This window comes from Brachycentrus maculatus, unplaced genomic scaffold, assembly GCF_059751285.1.
Source record: "Brachycentrus maculatus isolate JH-2025_06_01 unplaced genomic scaffold, ASM5975128v1 h1tg000046l, whole genome shotgun sequence".
Classification (NCBI taxonomy): Eukaryota; Metazoa; Arthropoda; class Insecta; order Trichoptera; family Brachycentridae; genus Brachycentrus; species Brachycentrus maculatus.
In genome coordinates this window covers 602,501-620,000 of record NW_028280800.1, presented here as the reverse complement: position 1 = coordinate 620,000, position 17,500 = coordinate 602,501, and the positions used below count along the sequence as shown (strand labels likewise).

The window sequence follows — 17,500 nt, the reverse complement described above, 5'->3', positions numbered from 1 at the left end:
TACAATGTATTAAAAATAAATATCAAGCCTCTTATTGAACTTCGTAAAGAGTAAGTCTATAACAATACCTAAAAAGGGAAATGCAGCAGACTGCAACAACTATAGAACCATAACACTTCTATCCCACGCATCCAAAGTGCTCCTGAACACTATAAAGGGCAGGTTGAAAAAGAAAGTGGAGGAACAGCTTGGAGAGGATCAGTTTGGTTTTAGAAGTGGAGTGGGAACACGAGAGGCAATTTTGGCACTGAGACAGATACTGGAAAGACGACTGGATGTGAATCTTATAACATACACGACCTTTATAGACTTAGAGAAGGCTTTTGATAGAGTGGATTGGTACCTCTTGTTTAAAGTCATGAAGAAAAGAGGAATTGATTGGAAAGACAGAAGAACCATCCTCAAATTGTACAAGGACCAATCCACTCTCATAGATATTAATGGTTCCTCAAAAGAAGCCAAGATAAGAAAAGGTGTGAGACAGGGTTGTCCGCTGTCACCCTATCTATTCAATTTGTTCATAGAGGAGGCCATTGAAGAGTTGAAGGAAAAAACAAATGGAGTAAAAATAAACGGTCAACAAATACATTGTATAAGATTCGCTGATGACATCGCCCTGATAGCAGAGGACGAGAGTGACATGAACCACATGTTAAACACTCTCTCTAATGCTCTGGATAAGTTCCATTTGAAAATTAATGCCGCCAAAACAAAATCAATGATCGTTGAAAAAGAGCAATCTGACCTCCATCCAACAATACTTCTCGGAAATAGAGTAATTCAACAGTTGGATCAATTCTGTTATCTGGGTAGCACGCTAACATATAACAATAAATGTACCCTAGACATAAAAAAGAGGATAACGCTAGCCAAGCAAACTTTTATGAAAAAGTACAGCCTCCTATCAAACAAACATTTAAAAATTGAAGTAAGAAGAGGATTCATAAAGGCTTTTGTTTGGAGTGTTTTGTTGTATGGGTGTGAGACCTGGACCATCCAAAAGTACGAAAAAGACCGGCTTGAAGCATTTGAGATGTGGGTTTGGAGGAAGATGACCAAGACATCATGGGTCGTAAGGAAGTCCAACGAAAAGGTGTTGCAGGACGTAAAAGAAAGAAGAGAGCTCATAAATCATATTTTGAAGAGGAAGGCCAAGCTAATAGGGCACTCAATTAGACATAGCACCTTTCTTAGCAACATCTTCGAAGGAAGAATCTTGGGAAAACGAACAAGAGGCCGCCCAAGAACTTCATACTTCCAGGATTTGAAGCGGCTCATGGATGTCTCCTCCTATTCGCAGCTCAAGAGGATGGCGACTGACAGAGACAAGTGGCTGACACAACAAGGCGCTGCCTTTAGAAGATGATGATGATATTGAACTTTTTACTGTGCAACATATCTTTTTAGGTAAAACCTGAAAGTTTTTTCTCCATTTGAAAAATATTTAGTTTATTTGAAAAAATAATTAAACAATACCTTTTCTTCAAAATGCAAAAAGAACACTTTCTGCCCTGTAGCGGGTAAATATCAAGTTAATTTTTCATTTCATCATTTCCCGCTTTTACTTGGATATAGTACATTTTCTGGGCATTCCGAAAACAAGCGCAAAACTGAAAATTGACGATTTTTGATTTATGACGTTCTTGAAAGGAGTGAGCGATATATGAACTAATTCAGAAACATTGTTCTTGAATCACTAGAACTTCACTAGAGACATCTATTGGTGAGATGAAAAGATTTGTGAACAAGTATTTGGACACACTCAAAATATTGAAAGTTATAATTTCAAAAACCAGATTTTATTCATCCGTCATTAATTCAATTTACGTTTAAATTCCATAAAGCAATGGAAAAGATTTTAAGCAAAAGCAGTAACTTAAATTGATACAAAATATTGATCGTAAAAATTTCTGTTGATTTTTTAAAATTTACATACTTGTACATTAAATTACTGATTAAAGACGTCCAGACGTAAGCAGTATTAAAAACATCCCATATAAAATAATCATATAAGATATTTGAAATATTTTTTATGATGGACGGTTATTTGGTATTGGGTGGCATTGGGGAAAATATTTTGAAAAAATATATGTACAATTCATCAATTTTATTTATTTATTTTCAATTAAAATTTCACATAAATTGATGAACACTACCACAAAATGACTGCCGAATCAAGTAAATGAGATAATTTTATTATTTTTTTACAACTCATCAAAGATTAAGAATATGGAAGTCTGGGCATTTACAGGGCTGACGACCTTCAAAGGCTAGTTTAGGTGATCACTTAACACTAAAAAAATTGTTCACAAATTAACAATATTTTGAGTGTGTCTAAATACTTTTTCACACATCTGGATTGTCTCCAATTATAGGAGTTATTACTCAAAATGTTGTAAATAAATTAACTGGTCAAATTATAAGCTAAAATAATAAAATGAAAATGATATTTTCTGGCGTTTCTCATTCATGTGATATCTAATATGTAATCCAGGATTCAGACCTCACATACTAATAAAAGAGTTTCTGCTCAGTAAAAAAGCTTCTATTTATCTCACCAATAGATGTCTCTAGCGAAGTTCTAGTGATATTTCGAAATTGGATCATATATATATATATATATATATATATATATATATATATATATATATATATATATATATATATATATAAATATATATATATATATATATATATAAATATATATATATATATATATATATATATATATATATATTTATATTTATATACATTTATATATATATATATATATATATATATATATATATATATATATATATATATATATATATATATATAAATATATATATATATATATATATATATATATATATATATATATATATAGAAGTTCCAAGAATTTGATTAGTGCGGTTGTCAATAATGGGTAGAATTAGTGAATGTTACACTTGTGTAAAGTGATCACTTAAACTAGTCTATGACGGTCGTCAGCCCCGTAAATGCCCAGACTTCCATATTCCTTATCATCTTTGATGAGATGTCAAAAATAATACAAGTAATATATTATTATTTTTTGACATACCGCAAAATGAATGCTAAAACAATGAATAACATATATATGTAGAGCATGTTAGATCCGATAATACTCCCGAGTTCAAATCTGCCATTGTGCGCTATTAGCAATACGTTAAAAATTACTACGGTGTAATAAAAAAACAGGTTTTTTGCATGCAGATCATCAATGAATCATGATACAAACCGAATAGTTAATGCCTCAAAGAAACCACATCTGAAAGTAAACCCCCACTTACGAACACGCTGCCATATCACTGTCCCCCTGCTTCTCTGATAGTCAGTTATAATTCAACCGCCGAACCAAGCGTGCGCATCAAGCCTAACCGTGAATACTAGTTATAAATTTGTAATCAAACTTAATTCACTATATATAATATTAATTTAAATATAATCAAACAAACGATTAACAGAATTCAATACTTCATTGCGAAATAATTTTACCTAAATATGTGATTAACAAAATAATTCAATAAAAATCTCCCACTGAAGGGATGATTTAAAAGTGTTAGCCTGAAAAAATCTGAAAATTATCATTTTTTACAAGTAGAGTTCAAAGGTGTTTAAAATTATTTCACGGATATTTTTAATACAATTATATTACAACCCCTTATTTGTCGTACTTTTGGGATGTTTTTTTGTATTTTTTTTTAAATAGTTGAGTAATATAATTTAATGCAATAATTTAGTATTTGCACAAATATATTTTAAACATATTTAAATAATAGAAAGGGAACATTATTTCGGGGTGGACAGTAGGGTTTTTTGTAATGGAATTGTAGGACTTAAAAAAATAGCAAAATATAAAATCATGCTTTTTACTCTGATTGAATTTTACATACTGGTATGCAGTTAATAAATGTGTAATATAATTTTTATACTTTAGTTTAAAATGTATTTATTCAATATCAAAACGTTGACATATATTAATTGAAATATTGATCAAATAAAACATTCATATTTTGCTTAATCAAAAAGCAAGCAATAATTCCTTTTTTTTGTATATAGCTACATTTTTTTTTCCATTTCAAAATTTAAACCGCGTATTTGTATTATACAATCGATTTAAACTTGCGATATATTACGATAAGCATCTTCGCTTAGCAAATCAACGATAAACGAGTTGATAATAAGTATAAAATACAATTTCATTTTAGTATGTAGGCAATAGATTTTGTGACATGTTTTTCAATGTTTTTTTTGCAATATGTACATTCCAACAACGTCTTATCTCATTACATTTTATACAATATGGAATAATCCGATTGCTAGTTGCGTTCGGGCCTTTAAGTGCACCTATTGGTGCATAGGGGACTATATCGGATCTTCTCAGTATTCTCTTGTTCGTTTATCACCTGAAGGCAAGATGATAAGTCCTGTGATACAGAACTTAGCGAGGAGTGAAATATATTAGAGGAAACAAAAAGTGAAGGATATATAGGTTCTAGTGAAATTAGAACCCGTTTACATATTTTAAAAAATTATATAAATATATATATATATTTATATATATATATATATATATATATATATATATATATATATATATATATATATATATATATATATATATATATATATATATATATATATATATATATATATATATATATATATATATATATATATATATATATATATATATATATATATATATATATATATCTATATATTATATATATATATATATATATATATATATATATATATATATATATATATATATATATATATATATATATATATATATATATATATATGTATATATATATATATATATATATATATATTCTATATTTTCACATAAATCAAACCCGACAATTTGCATTTTATAAGAAACAGTTTGGTACTTTTTTCTTATTTTTTGTATTCAGATTGACATACAAATACTCAATTCAATAAATCTCATTTCATTTTCGCCATTTTTGTTGAAAACCATTTTGATTATTTTTTTTCTATTTATTATTTATTTCTGATACACTCTTATATATCACCTTCTATATGACAAAATACCATTTTGTGTATATTTTGAAATGGCATACCATTTTTCTTTTAGTTTGTTTTTGGAGATTGACTTAAAAACTAGAAATTGCAGATAATGCCTCGTGGTTTTTACTGACACTTTGTCGCACATTTTATAAAATTAAAAAAAAAAAATAATATACAAACTTTATTTTTAAGCACTTTTATTTTTGATAAACTAGTTAAAAATGCTATTTACATCATTTTGAGTGTGTCCAAATATGAAAAATAATATGAAAATGCTATCATTCCAATCGGTTTCGACAAGCACTTTGTCATCTGAAGTGGTAAATACGTATCCCTTTTACGTTTGATTTATTTTGAAAAGTACAACAGTTCATGGCATAATTTTAGTTGAATAAAATACATGGATTTTTTGGCACGTTTTCTCGGTTAATCATTTCTGCTTGTACGTGAAATAATCGCTTTATGTAGTTTTCTTATCGTTTTATAAATAAACTTTGTATTTAAGTATGTTTTAACACAATCGGTAGTTAAATCATATGTTGTGGTGACTTAATAAGTTTTATTGCTTGCAACAAAGTAAAGCCAAACTAAATGTTATATTATTAGTCGATACAAATCTAGTGTAGAAATATCATTGGGTAGGAACGTACGTGCAAATATCGCTCACTCCTTTCAACAAAATCACATATCAAAAAACGTCAATTTTCAGTTGCGCATGTTTTCGGAATGCCCAAAAAATGTTCTATATCCCAGCAAAAACGGCATATTTTTAACTTAATATTTACCCGCTACAGGGCAGAAAGTGTTGTTTTTGCATTTTGATGAAAAGGTATTGTTTAATTGTTTTTTTAAATGTACTAAATGTTTTTCAAATGGAGAAAAAACATTCAGGTTCTGTCTAAAAAGATCTGTTGCATAGTAAAAAGTTCAATAAGTGGCTTTATATTTATTTTTAATACATTTTATTATATTTTAAACTTTAAAAACGATCTCCTGAAAATAAAGTTTTTTGATATATGAAGTTGTTGAAAGGTGTGAACGATATGTTAATTTTTAAATTCAGTTTTACTTGGTAGTATTTTGCCTACCTCTGCGGGGAAGCGGCGTGATGGTTATTTAGTTAGTTAGTAATAGTATTTTTTTTCATATCATATTTATATTGTTGTTATTTTCAGCATTTTTAACAGTTTCAAATTGCGCATGTACCGAACGCTGCAAATTTTTTAGAGCAATTTGGAAATTGCAACAATACTTTTGAATTCGTTGAAACTTCGCTCGTAAACAAAACAGTACAGTACCGAACATCGTCGCGAGTGATCAGTGTGTCCCGACAGAGACGTTAAGTGAAAATAACTTTGAAATAAACTGAATTTTATTCATTGTTTGAGTGCTTGAAAATCACAGAGGTCATCATGAGCAAGGAAGCATCAAGTAAGTGGATATATATTTTTTTTTTATATTTTGTGTGATTGAATACGGTATTATACCTTTTGCATAACGTGTCGCAACAAAATCACGTTATTTAAAATAAATGGCAGCCAGCAGCGTGTATTCCATATGGGACAACACACGGTGCATTTCTCCTTAGTTTTGCAAAAAAATTATACAAGATAAAATGTTTAACAATTAGAATAGTCGTAGGCAGTGACGGATATTGAAAGCTTTTAAATGTTAATTCACAGTAAAATCGGGATCCAATTTTGTTTCACAATTTTCCTACACATTTCGCAATTTGGTTCAAAAGACAAAATAACTAAAAAAAATATGTTTTGCAAGAGAAGGTCTATCAAGAAGCCTAGATGCTTTTGTATCAGATCTGAGAATGCGGTGGGACAGCTTTCAATATGGAATAGTCGATATACAGAAGTAGATTTTTTTTGAATATTCATAAAAAAAACATAAATTTAATTATGCGTTGACACAATTTTTTACGGGTCATGGAGCTTTTAGAGAATACCTCTTCCGTTTTAAAATTTGACAAAACTCTACTTGTGAATGTGATGAGACGTCATCACAAATATCCCTCATTTAGTGCGGATATGTCATTAAAAAAATATTTAAATTGGAAACAGAATGTGCTAAAGAAGGTATGCAGTTGACAATAATTTATAAGGCAATAGGACATAAAGACCTGTCAGGTTTAGTGGTGTCTTATTTAGAAAATATGACAAGACGAATGTGATGGATCTTGATTGATATAATATATTGAAACCATTATATTTATTGCGTTGTGTTGTTTTTAGGAATTAAACTTATATATTAATTATTTTCTACATAAATGTTTCTGAGGTTTTTAAGATACATCGACTGAATATGTTGGCTGTCCTTGTACATACGAAATAGGCAAAAGGAAATTTCTCAGCCAACTATTTATTATTTAAAAAAAATCCATATGGGCAGAAAAACAGTGCTGACCTTAATTTACTTACAGTGCCTTACTTACCTTACTCACCTCTTCAACCTACTCCTACGTACCCTTGGTGCTTAGGGCACTGCATCAAATTAATGTGATCCTAATTTGATCGTTTTTTGTATAAAGGCAGGGTACTGTGTCAGTCTTGTAGTTCAGGTACCAGTTCAGGGCAATAATTACATAAATCTAAATAATTTTGACATCTCAACAAAGATGAAGAAGAATAAAGAATACAGGTATTTACAGAGATTATGACCTGACATACGCTGCTCAAGTGATCGCCGCCACCGTTTGTTTTATTTTGGTGCGGTAATTTACGAAAAAAATATAGTCATAAAATTGTTTAAGAAAATAAAACTTCGGTGTATGTAAATGTGTGACAAAATTTCTGAACATGTGGTTTACGAATATAATTTATAACATACTGTTACTGTTTAAGTTTTTATTACGGGAGTATGCGTATGATATATTTAGGTGCAGTGTTTTATCAACAAAAATATATTTAAACATAAAATTATTTAAAAAAGTAAAATTTCGACACAAGTATGTGACTAAATTTCTGAACATTTGGTTTACGAAGATAATTTGTAACATACTATGTAAAACTGTTTCAGTGCTATTTTTTTTACGAGAGTATCCGTTTAGTTTATTTTGGTGCTAAATCAATGAAATAATGATACCTAAAATAATTTTAAAAAAGATACAATGTAAAAAGGTGTAAGAACCATCTATAGGGTTGGGAAAATTACTGAAAAAAGAAACAGCGGTTTAAAAAACGTCAACGTCTTAACGATTGTCCTTGATGACTTTAATTTACTTACCAAATAATCTTAATATCGTTTTCTTATCTGATATGATTCTGAAAATATATTTATAAGCATTTTTTTGTATTTAAGAATATCTCAAATTACAACAACAATTTTTCTTCGCAACCCAATTTATTATAACGATTTTTCATATTTGCCCCATTTACTACTTGTATCAGACCCTTTTCATAGAATGCAATATTCGAACCCCGGATAATTTATACTGGAAAACGCTTAAAACATGAATTTCATGCAGGTATTTTTATGTGGATAATAATTTAACCAATACACAACATTTTGAGTGTATCCAAATGCTCGTCTAATTTTGAAACCTCTTGGAATCGAACTCGGAATCTCTATTATGGTATCCAAACGCGGTAACCATTACACATTGATGATAAATATTTTTTCATTACAGTACTTTAATAATACTATAACAAGGCGAAACAATTGTCACAAATTTTATTTTTATTTTAAAGTATTTTCAACAATAAAGTAGACTATGAAAAGCAGTGTTTGATTTCAATATTTAAAAGTGTCGGGTTGTGGTCCCGTGGTTAGTGTCGCGGACTCTTGAGTCAGAGTTTCTCGGCTCGAACCCACTCTACGACAATTTGATACCTATTTCTAATAGTGAGCCTTTTTAGGCTCACAGAAATAGTATGAAATTGAAGTATTTTTGTAAATACGGAAAACACAAATATTTATGTTTAAAAAATTGAAAAGGAGTTTATAAATTAAACGACAAATCAATCATTTTATTTTTTACACATCGCTCACTCCTTTCAAGAACGTCATAAATCAAAAAACTTGACTTTTCAGGAGAACGTTTTTAAAGTTTAAAAATATGATACAATGTATTAAAAATAAATATCAAGCCACTTATTGAACTTTTTACTGTGCAACAGATCTTTTTAAGTAAAACCTGACGGTTTTTTCTCCATTTAAAAAATATTAAGTTTATTTAAAAAAATAATTAAACAATACCTTTTATTTAAAATGAAAAAACAACACTTTCTACCCTGCAGCTGGTAAATATTAAGTTAAAAATATGCCTGTTATGCTGGGATATAGAACATTTTCTGGGCATTCCGAAAACATGCACAACTGAAAATTGTCGATTTTTGATTTATGACGTTCTTGAAAGGAGTGAGCGACATGTTAAAATTTAACCCGAATTTCCGGAATAGTCGACCGTAGGGTTCATCACTAAAACGTTTGGCTAATTTTCCGCATCTCGTAAAACATACTACAATTTGACACGCAACATGCCAACGACCTTATCCGTGACCTCCAAATCAAATTGAATGCTGAAATATGTAGGAAAATTCCTGCATTCCGAAAAAGTTACATGCTAAAGACTCCCCTCATAATGTACTATGGATGCCTTACTAAGGAAATATTGTTTTTTAAATACCAATTCCTCGGAGGAAACGTAATTCTTTTCAGTATTTGAGTTCTTAGAAAAATTTGGACGTGTTTAAAGTATTTTCAATATTAATAACTCCTGTAATTGGAGATAATCCAGATTTTGTGAACAAGTATTTGGACACACTCAAAATGTTGTAAATAAATTATCTGGTCAAATTAAAAGCTTAATAATAAAAATGAAAATGGTATTTTCTGGCGTTTCTCATGTGTGTGATTATAATCCGGGATTCGGATCTCACATACTAATATAAGAGTTTCTGCTTAATAAAAAGCTTCTTTACATCTCACCAATAGATGTCTCTAGTGAAGTTTTAGTGATTCATGAACAAGGTTTCTAAATTGGTTCATATATATAGAACTTCCAAGAATTTGAGTAGTGTGGTTGTCAATAATGGGTAGAATTGGTGAATGTTACACGTGTGTAAAGTGATCACTCAAACCAGCCTATGACGGTCGTAAGCCCCGTAAATGCCCAGACTTCCATATTCTTCTTCATCTTTGATGAGATGTCAAAAAATAATATGAAAATAACTCCTGTAATTGGAGATAATCCAGATTTTGTGAACAAGTATTTGGACACACTCAAAATGTTGTTAATAAGAGTCGGGTCGTGGTCCCGTTGTTAGTGTCGCGGACTCTTGAGTCAGAGTTTCCGGGTTCGAACCCACTCTACCACAATTTGATAGCCGCTTAGGCTCACAAACATAGTTTGAAATTAAATTATTTTTGTAAATAATAAAAACATTAACATTTCTCTATTTAATAAAAAAATAATCTTAACATAGATGATGTAGTGTATGAAAATTGTGGTATTTACTGGGCTTAAAACTTGTCATAGGCCGGTTTAAGTTATCACTTCTTTCAAATCATCTTCTGAATTATTATAACATGTTATCGATCCGCATTTTTAACATTAAATTGTGGGAGATTCGTAATGTTTACGACGGACTTTCAATCTGTGGAAGGCACCGAGGCAACACATGTAATGAAAGTAGTGAAAACTAGCATGGATATTAAATTATTACCGATTTTTTATGTACAGCTCTCAAAAAAAAGTGTTGCATTAATTTTTAAATGATTTGAGTGAAAAATTTGGTAAAATGTATAATTTTCTTTTCTTCGTACATTTAACGATAGTCCAGTATAACTGCGTGCAGTAAAACCCCGGAAATCCGAAATCCCTGGAAATCAAAAACAAGTCGCGCGGTCTAAGGTTAAAAAGTTGATGTTTTCACAAAAAGAGAATATAAATTTAATCATAAACTCAACTGATTATCTTTAAAAAAGAGAATAAAATTAAATATGCTGATCTTTATGTATAAATTTTTAAACGAAAAATTACCCAAATATTGTAACAAGGATAAAATAGTGTTAGTCAAAAATTTTCATGAACAAATTACTAGAAATAAGGGTAAAATAAGACTGCCATTGTTGAAAAAAACCGAGTCACAAAACTGTTTAATGTATAAGAGTTTGAAAATGTATGATGAGATGCCTGAATGTATGAAGAATGAAAATAGTCTGAAAGAATTTTAAAATAAATGTTTTGATTACTGTAAGTAGATGTAAATATATATATATATATATATATATATATATATATATATATATATATATATATATATATATATATATATATATATATATATATATATATATATATATATATATATATATATATATATATATATATATATATATATATATATATATATAATATATATATATATATATATATATATAAAAATTATTATAAAGATAAATTAAGAATAAACTTTAATTACAAAGCAACACATTGTTTATTTTATTATTATACACCCACTTTACATATTATTTACACTTAATTTTCAAAAGGAAAATATTACCACGTTATAAAACGACAATTTTGTTAATTGGAAATGGATTATGAAACATTAGATGTATTAAAACAATTACTACAATATGTTCGGTGTGAGAGAGAAAAATTAGAAGATGATCAAAGAAAACGATTAGAAGATAGTCAAAGAAGACGTGGAAATTTAAGAACTAGTGATAAAATTAAAAATAAAAATCATGTGAAAAAAATATCTACAAAATATAAAATAAAATATACTCCAGAAAAGAAGAATTTCGAAGCAGATTTTATGAGCAGGAATCCAGTATTAAAATCGAATGAAAATGCAGATGAACAATTAAAAGTTGTAAATTTGGTTAAATTAGAAGATAATTTAAAAGATCAGAATAAAAATAAAGACATACAAATAACACAGAAACAGTGCTTGAAAAATGAAAATAAAAATAAAGTAGAAAAAACTTCTACGAAAGATAAAATAAAATATTCTCCAGGAAAGAAGAATTTAGAAGTAGATTGTCTAAGTAGGAATCCAGTATTAAACTCGAATGAAAATGCAGATGAACAATTAAAAGTTGTAAATTTGGTTAGATTAGAAGATACTTTAAGAGGTCAGAATAAAAATGAAGGAATTCAAAAGATAAAAACAAATGGATTGAAAAAAAACTGTGTCTACTTTAAAAGGGTCAAGAAGAAAAAAAAATACAAAAAAAAAAGAAAGGAAAAAAAAAGAACGAAAAAAAAAAAAACTTAATCATATCACTAAGCTTATACCAGTCCCTTCACTACAAGAAGATGTTACGGAGGACGAGTGAAAATTTTACTATGAATTTTCATCCCCAAGGGGGGAGATGTAATAAAATACCTAGGTACCTACCTATACATTTTATTAAGTACTTACAAAAAGTACCTACATAAAACAGTTCTACCACCAGATGCCGCATGCGTCGCACAGAATTAAACAAAAGAGATCCGATAGGAAAAATTAACTGTCAGAATCAGATAGATAGATAGATAGATAGATAGATAGATATAAAAATTATTATAAAGATAAATTAAGAATAAACTTTAATTACAAAGCAACACATTGTTTATTTTATTATTATACACCCACTTTACATATTATTTACACTTAATTTTCAAAAGGAAAATATTACCACGTTATATATATATATATATATATATATATATATATATATATATATATATATATATATATATATATATATATATATATATCTATATATATATATATATATATATATATATATATATATATATATATATATATATATATATATATATATATATATATATATATATATATATATATATATATATATATATATATATATATATATATATATATATATATATATATATATATATGTAATAAAATACCTAGGTACCTACCTATACATTTTATTAAGTTACATATAGTACCTACATAAAACAGTTCTACCACCAGATGTCGCATGCGTCGCACTGAATAAAACAAAAGACATCAGATATAAAAAATTTAATATTCTGAACTGTCAGAATCAGATAGAAACTTTAATTACAAAGCAACACATTGTTTATTTTATTATTATACACCCATATATATATATATATATATATATATATATATATATATATATATATATATATATATATATATATATATATATATATATATATATATATATATATATATATACATATATATATGATGTAAAATAAGTGTAAATAATAGTTTATATTAGTGTAATATAAGCTTATTAAAGAATTAAAATAAAAATAAAATAATTAATAAACCCCATAGACCACAGTAGTCAAACATGTTAACCATTTCCTAGCGGAGGCCCACATATTGGCAAGTAATGTAAACAAGCCTGGTGATGTGTATATTTATTTCTATGTGCCAATTTATTAGAATTTACCGTCACAATTTCTCATTTGTTACTAAATAATTAACGTTATATGCGCTCATCTGGAACGTATCGTGTTTGTGTTACGTGTGTTACGTTAGAATAGAGAAGAAAAATGGGACAATGTTCACGGTTTATCAAAAGCAGAAATAAAGTCGGATTTGTATGAATAATGGTGATGACGGTCGTGCATACAAATCGATGGGCGACTAGAAAATCGCGTATCTAGTTGTATGGAAAATTTACTGTGGTCGTTGCTTTCGGTAATTCAACCCTTGAAAGAAAATTTACAAATATATAATAAATAAATAATAAAACCCTTATCCGCACCCCAATGGTGCATAGGGCACTGCTTCATATAAACACAGTGTTAACTTGATCGTTTACACGAGATCAACCCTCCACTTCAGGTACCAGTCCAGGGTAATATTGAATAAAATTACTGTGAAAAAATCACTTATATTTATTTGACCCCCCCTGGGAATCGAACCCGGGACCTCCAGAAAGGTAGCTGAGCGTGCTGACCATTACACTACAGAGGCGGACAAAAATATAAGGTATTTTTTTTCAATGGTAGCACTCGCCGTGTGGCATGTTGCGCCATCTTGTTGATCCACAGCTTTGTCGCATTAATGCTATTCTAGTGAGGTACAAAGAAGTCAGTAATCATGGTTCTGTAGCGCTCTCCATTGACCGTAACATTCTGGCCGGCATCGTCTTTGAAAAAATAAGGGCCAATGATTCCACCTGCCCATAAAGCACACCAAACAGTGACTTTTAATGGGTGTAAGGGCGTCTCGACAAAGGTTTCTAGGTATTCTCCATTCCAAATCTGGCAATTCTGCTTATTGACATAGCCATTAAACAAAAAGTGCCTCATCGGTGAATAAAATTTTGCATTGAAAAGGAGGATCAAGCTAAATATTGTTTTCGGCCCATTCACCAAACCTACGACACGCATAGTGGTCATGCAGTCTATTCATAGTGAAATGGCAAAACGTTATGACTACAAATCAACTATCAACTGTCAAATTGATAGTGTGTGTAAATACAGTTGATTTGACAGAAATACTTAAATTTGACAGTTGACAGTTGATTCGTAGTGTCAAGTTTTCTTCGGTCTTCTTTTTGATTCTTTTACCAACCACAATCGCCTCATAAATTTAAAAGTATCTGTTTTGTCAATTTAAACAAAACTGCCAGCAAACGATTTAGGTTATTTCAGGATACTAAGTAAATTATTAGCTCTACAACGTAGTACTGAAAAATTCTTGCGTAACAGTGCTCTACTGAGTGGCGGAAAATCTTACGTGCTTTTTTTATATCGTTATCTAATAGAACATAAATCAAGCAGCCGGTACACATGCTGAATTTTTTTAAATCCATTTTTTTGTTTATTTTTTCGAGCACTGGATTTTTACCCTTAAGACGATTTATCATGATATACAGCGTGCGCAAAGGTTGCTTTAAGAAAGCTTTTATTTATCAGAGATAACCATAGATGGTTTCAGTGAACTGATACGTAAAGCTTCATGAGATTTACGTAAATATATATATAAAAAAATTTTTTTTTTGAAGAGTGTGGTTGTCAATCATGGGTAGAATTGTGAATGTTGTACATAAAGTAATCGCCTAACCAGCCTATGACAAGTCGTTAGATTTTGATGTATTTTCAACAATAAAGTACGATAAAGTAGACTATAAAAAGCAGTGCTTGATTCTAATATTTAAAAGTGTCGGGTTGTGGTCCCGTGGTTAGTGCCGTGGACTCTTGAGTCAGAGTTTCTCGGTTCGAACCCACTCTACCACATTTTGATACCTTTTTCTAATAATGAGCCGCTTAGCCTCACAGAAATAGTATGAAATTGAAATATTTGTGTAAATAAGGAAAACGCGAATATTTCTCTTTAAAAAAAATTGGAAGGGAGTTTATAAATTAAACACAAATATTTCTCTTTTAAAAAATTAAAAAAATAATAAATGAAGGAAATATTTAATGTGTAATCTCGAGATGAGAATCTATATTATACATTACAAACTCACCTAAATCATGAGTAGTGAAGCCATCGTATGAAAAAAAGAAAAGAAAATAAAATAAATAAAGTTACATGTATTTTTGCTTCACCCTGTACCTGACCCTGTGCGTGTGGATACCGTTTTGCGGTATTGAATTATTTCAGTACGATTTTCCACAACTTACGAATTCCACGGAATGTGGTTCAATCGTAGCTACAACCTGCGCTGTGTGATGATATATAAATCAATGAATGTTTATTACAATCACAAAAACCAGTGCAGTCTATGTTCTATATTACGCAATTTTATATTAAAATAAACCAAAGGGTTTAAGAAAAGGCAGTATCAACCTTTACGTAGTTATACTAAAAAATCAGTGTATATTTTATTTTAACCCTTAGAACTCGAGTGCCGCCTTAGAGGCGGCATGCGTCGTTTGCTGTATTACTCGAGTGTCGCCTCAATGGCACCACTATTTTACTACGAAGTTATCTCTAAAAATGTAAGCAAGAATTGAAATTGGAATTCTGGAAGTCATATCAATGTCGTACATTAGTATGACTTCCAGAAAACTCAAAACAAGAATCAGGAAACATAAATCATTTTTGAGAAATAATAATTTTTCTGAATTCGCTAACCATTTAATAGATAATGATCATAAATTTAACCACAATAACGTAGAAATCTTAAAAATTAGTAATACGAAAAGCCATAAACTACAACATTTTGAAACAATAGAAATTCAAAAAAGTATAAATAACAATAAACCCATAATTAACAGTGTGACAATGACTAAAGCCTCCCCCCTATTGTCTTTTATCCCATTGATAAAAAAAATAATATTAAATATTAAATAAATAAATAAAAATAAGAAACAGCTCCTTCCCCCTCTTCAACCTTCAACGTCCCAAGGACCCAACTCTAAAATTAAAAATTGGATTCACATACGGTGTTTGAAAATGATGCGAAATGCATCGAAACACGTGTCACAGTAGATTTTAAGAAATAGTGGAATTTACCAAGTATTTTTTAAAATTCAAATGGATTGGTTTCACCACAAAGTGACTGCCGAATCAATTAATGAAATAAGATATATTCTGTTTTCACATATCGCTCACTCCTTTCAAAAACGTCATAAATCAAAAATCGTCAATTTTCAGTTGTGCATATTTTCGGAATGCCCAGAAGATGAACTATATCCCCGTAGAAGCGGCATATTTTTAACTTCATATTTACCCGCTACAGGGCAGAAAGTGTTGTTTTTGCATTTTGAAGAAAATGTATTGTTTATTAATTTTTTTAAATAAATTTAATATTTTTAAAATGCAGAAAAAACCTGTTTTTTCAGGTTTTACCTAAAAAGATCTGTTGCACAGTAAAAAGTTCAGTAAGAGGCTTGACATTTATTTTTAAAACGTTGTATTATATTTTTAAAATTTAAAAACGTTTCTCCTGAAAAATCTAGTTTTTTTATTTATGACGTTCTTGAAAGGAGTGGGTGATATGTACCATATCCTTTTAAACTTGTGCATATAGCCAAAAAGTCAACTTTTTTTACTTATGATTTTTCGCCTTATACGAAAACCTTTGGAACGAATTAATCACGTAAGTAGAGGACTTACCCTATATGGAATCAACCTTTGTAATAACTATTACGTTCTTTATAAAATGAATTATAGTTTTCCCCTTATCGTTTGATGGAGAATTGATAAAAAAAATCTAAAATCACGTTTCATCGCAATGAAATTCCTAAAATCACAACGCCCACTTGAACTTGCCAATTATCAATAATCTTCGATTAGTAGTTTTGATAATGTGGATTTAAAATTCGTCTAATTTTTATCAGACGACATCGTTATCTCTGTCATAATTGAGTACCCTGATTGACCGACATTTTCTTTTTAATTGATTAAATCTAGTCAATAAAAAAACACGAGGAACAAAAAATATACCTTGATTTTAAATTATATACTTATGTATGTTTTAATGCAAAGGTTCCCAAACTCTTTTATCTCGTAGACCCCTTGCCTTACCTGATATTGATTTTTAT

At 29.2% G+C, this 17,500-nt stretch overlaps 1 protein-coding gene across 1 annotated transcript in view; it reads left to right on the top strand.

Moving 5' to 3' along the window:
• The first annotated feature begins 3,336 nt into the window (after window positions 1-3,336).
• Window positions 3,337-17,500, top strand: part of Drip (aquaporin homolog protein drip) — a 120,992-nt gene continuing 106,828 nt past the window's right edge. The window contains exons 1-2 of the mRNA XM_088277541.1: window positions 3,337-3,403; window positions 6,219-6,474. Of these exons, the coding sequence (XP_088133667.1) occupies window positions 6,456-6,474 (19 nt within the window). The 5' untranslated portion in view covers window positions 3,337-3,403; window positions 6,219-6,455. The remainder of the gene's footprint in view (window positions 3,404-6,218; window positions 6,475-17,500) is intronic.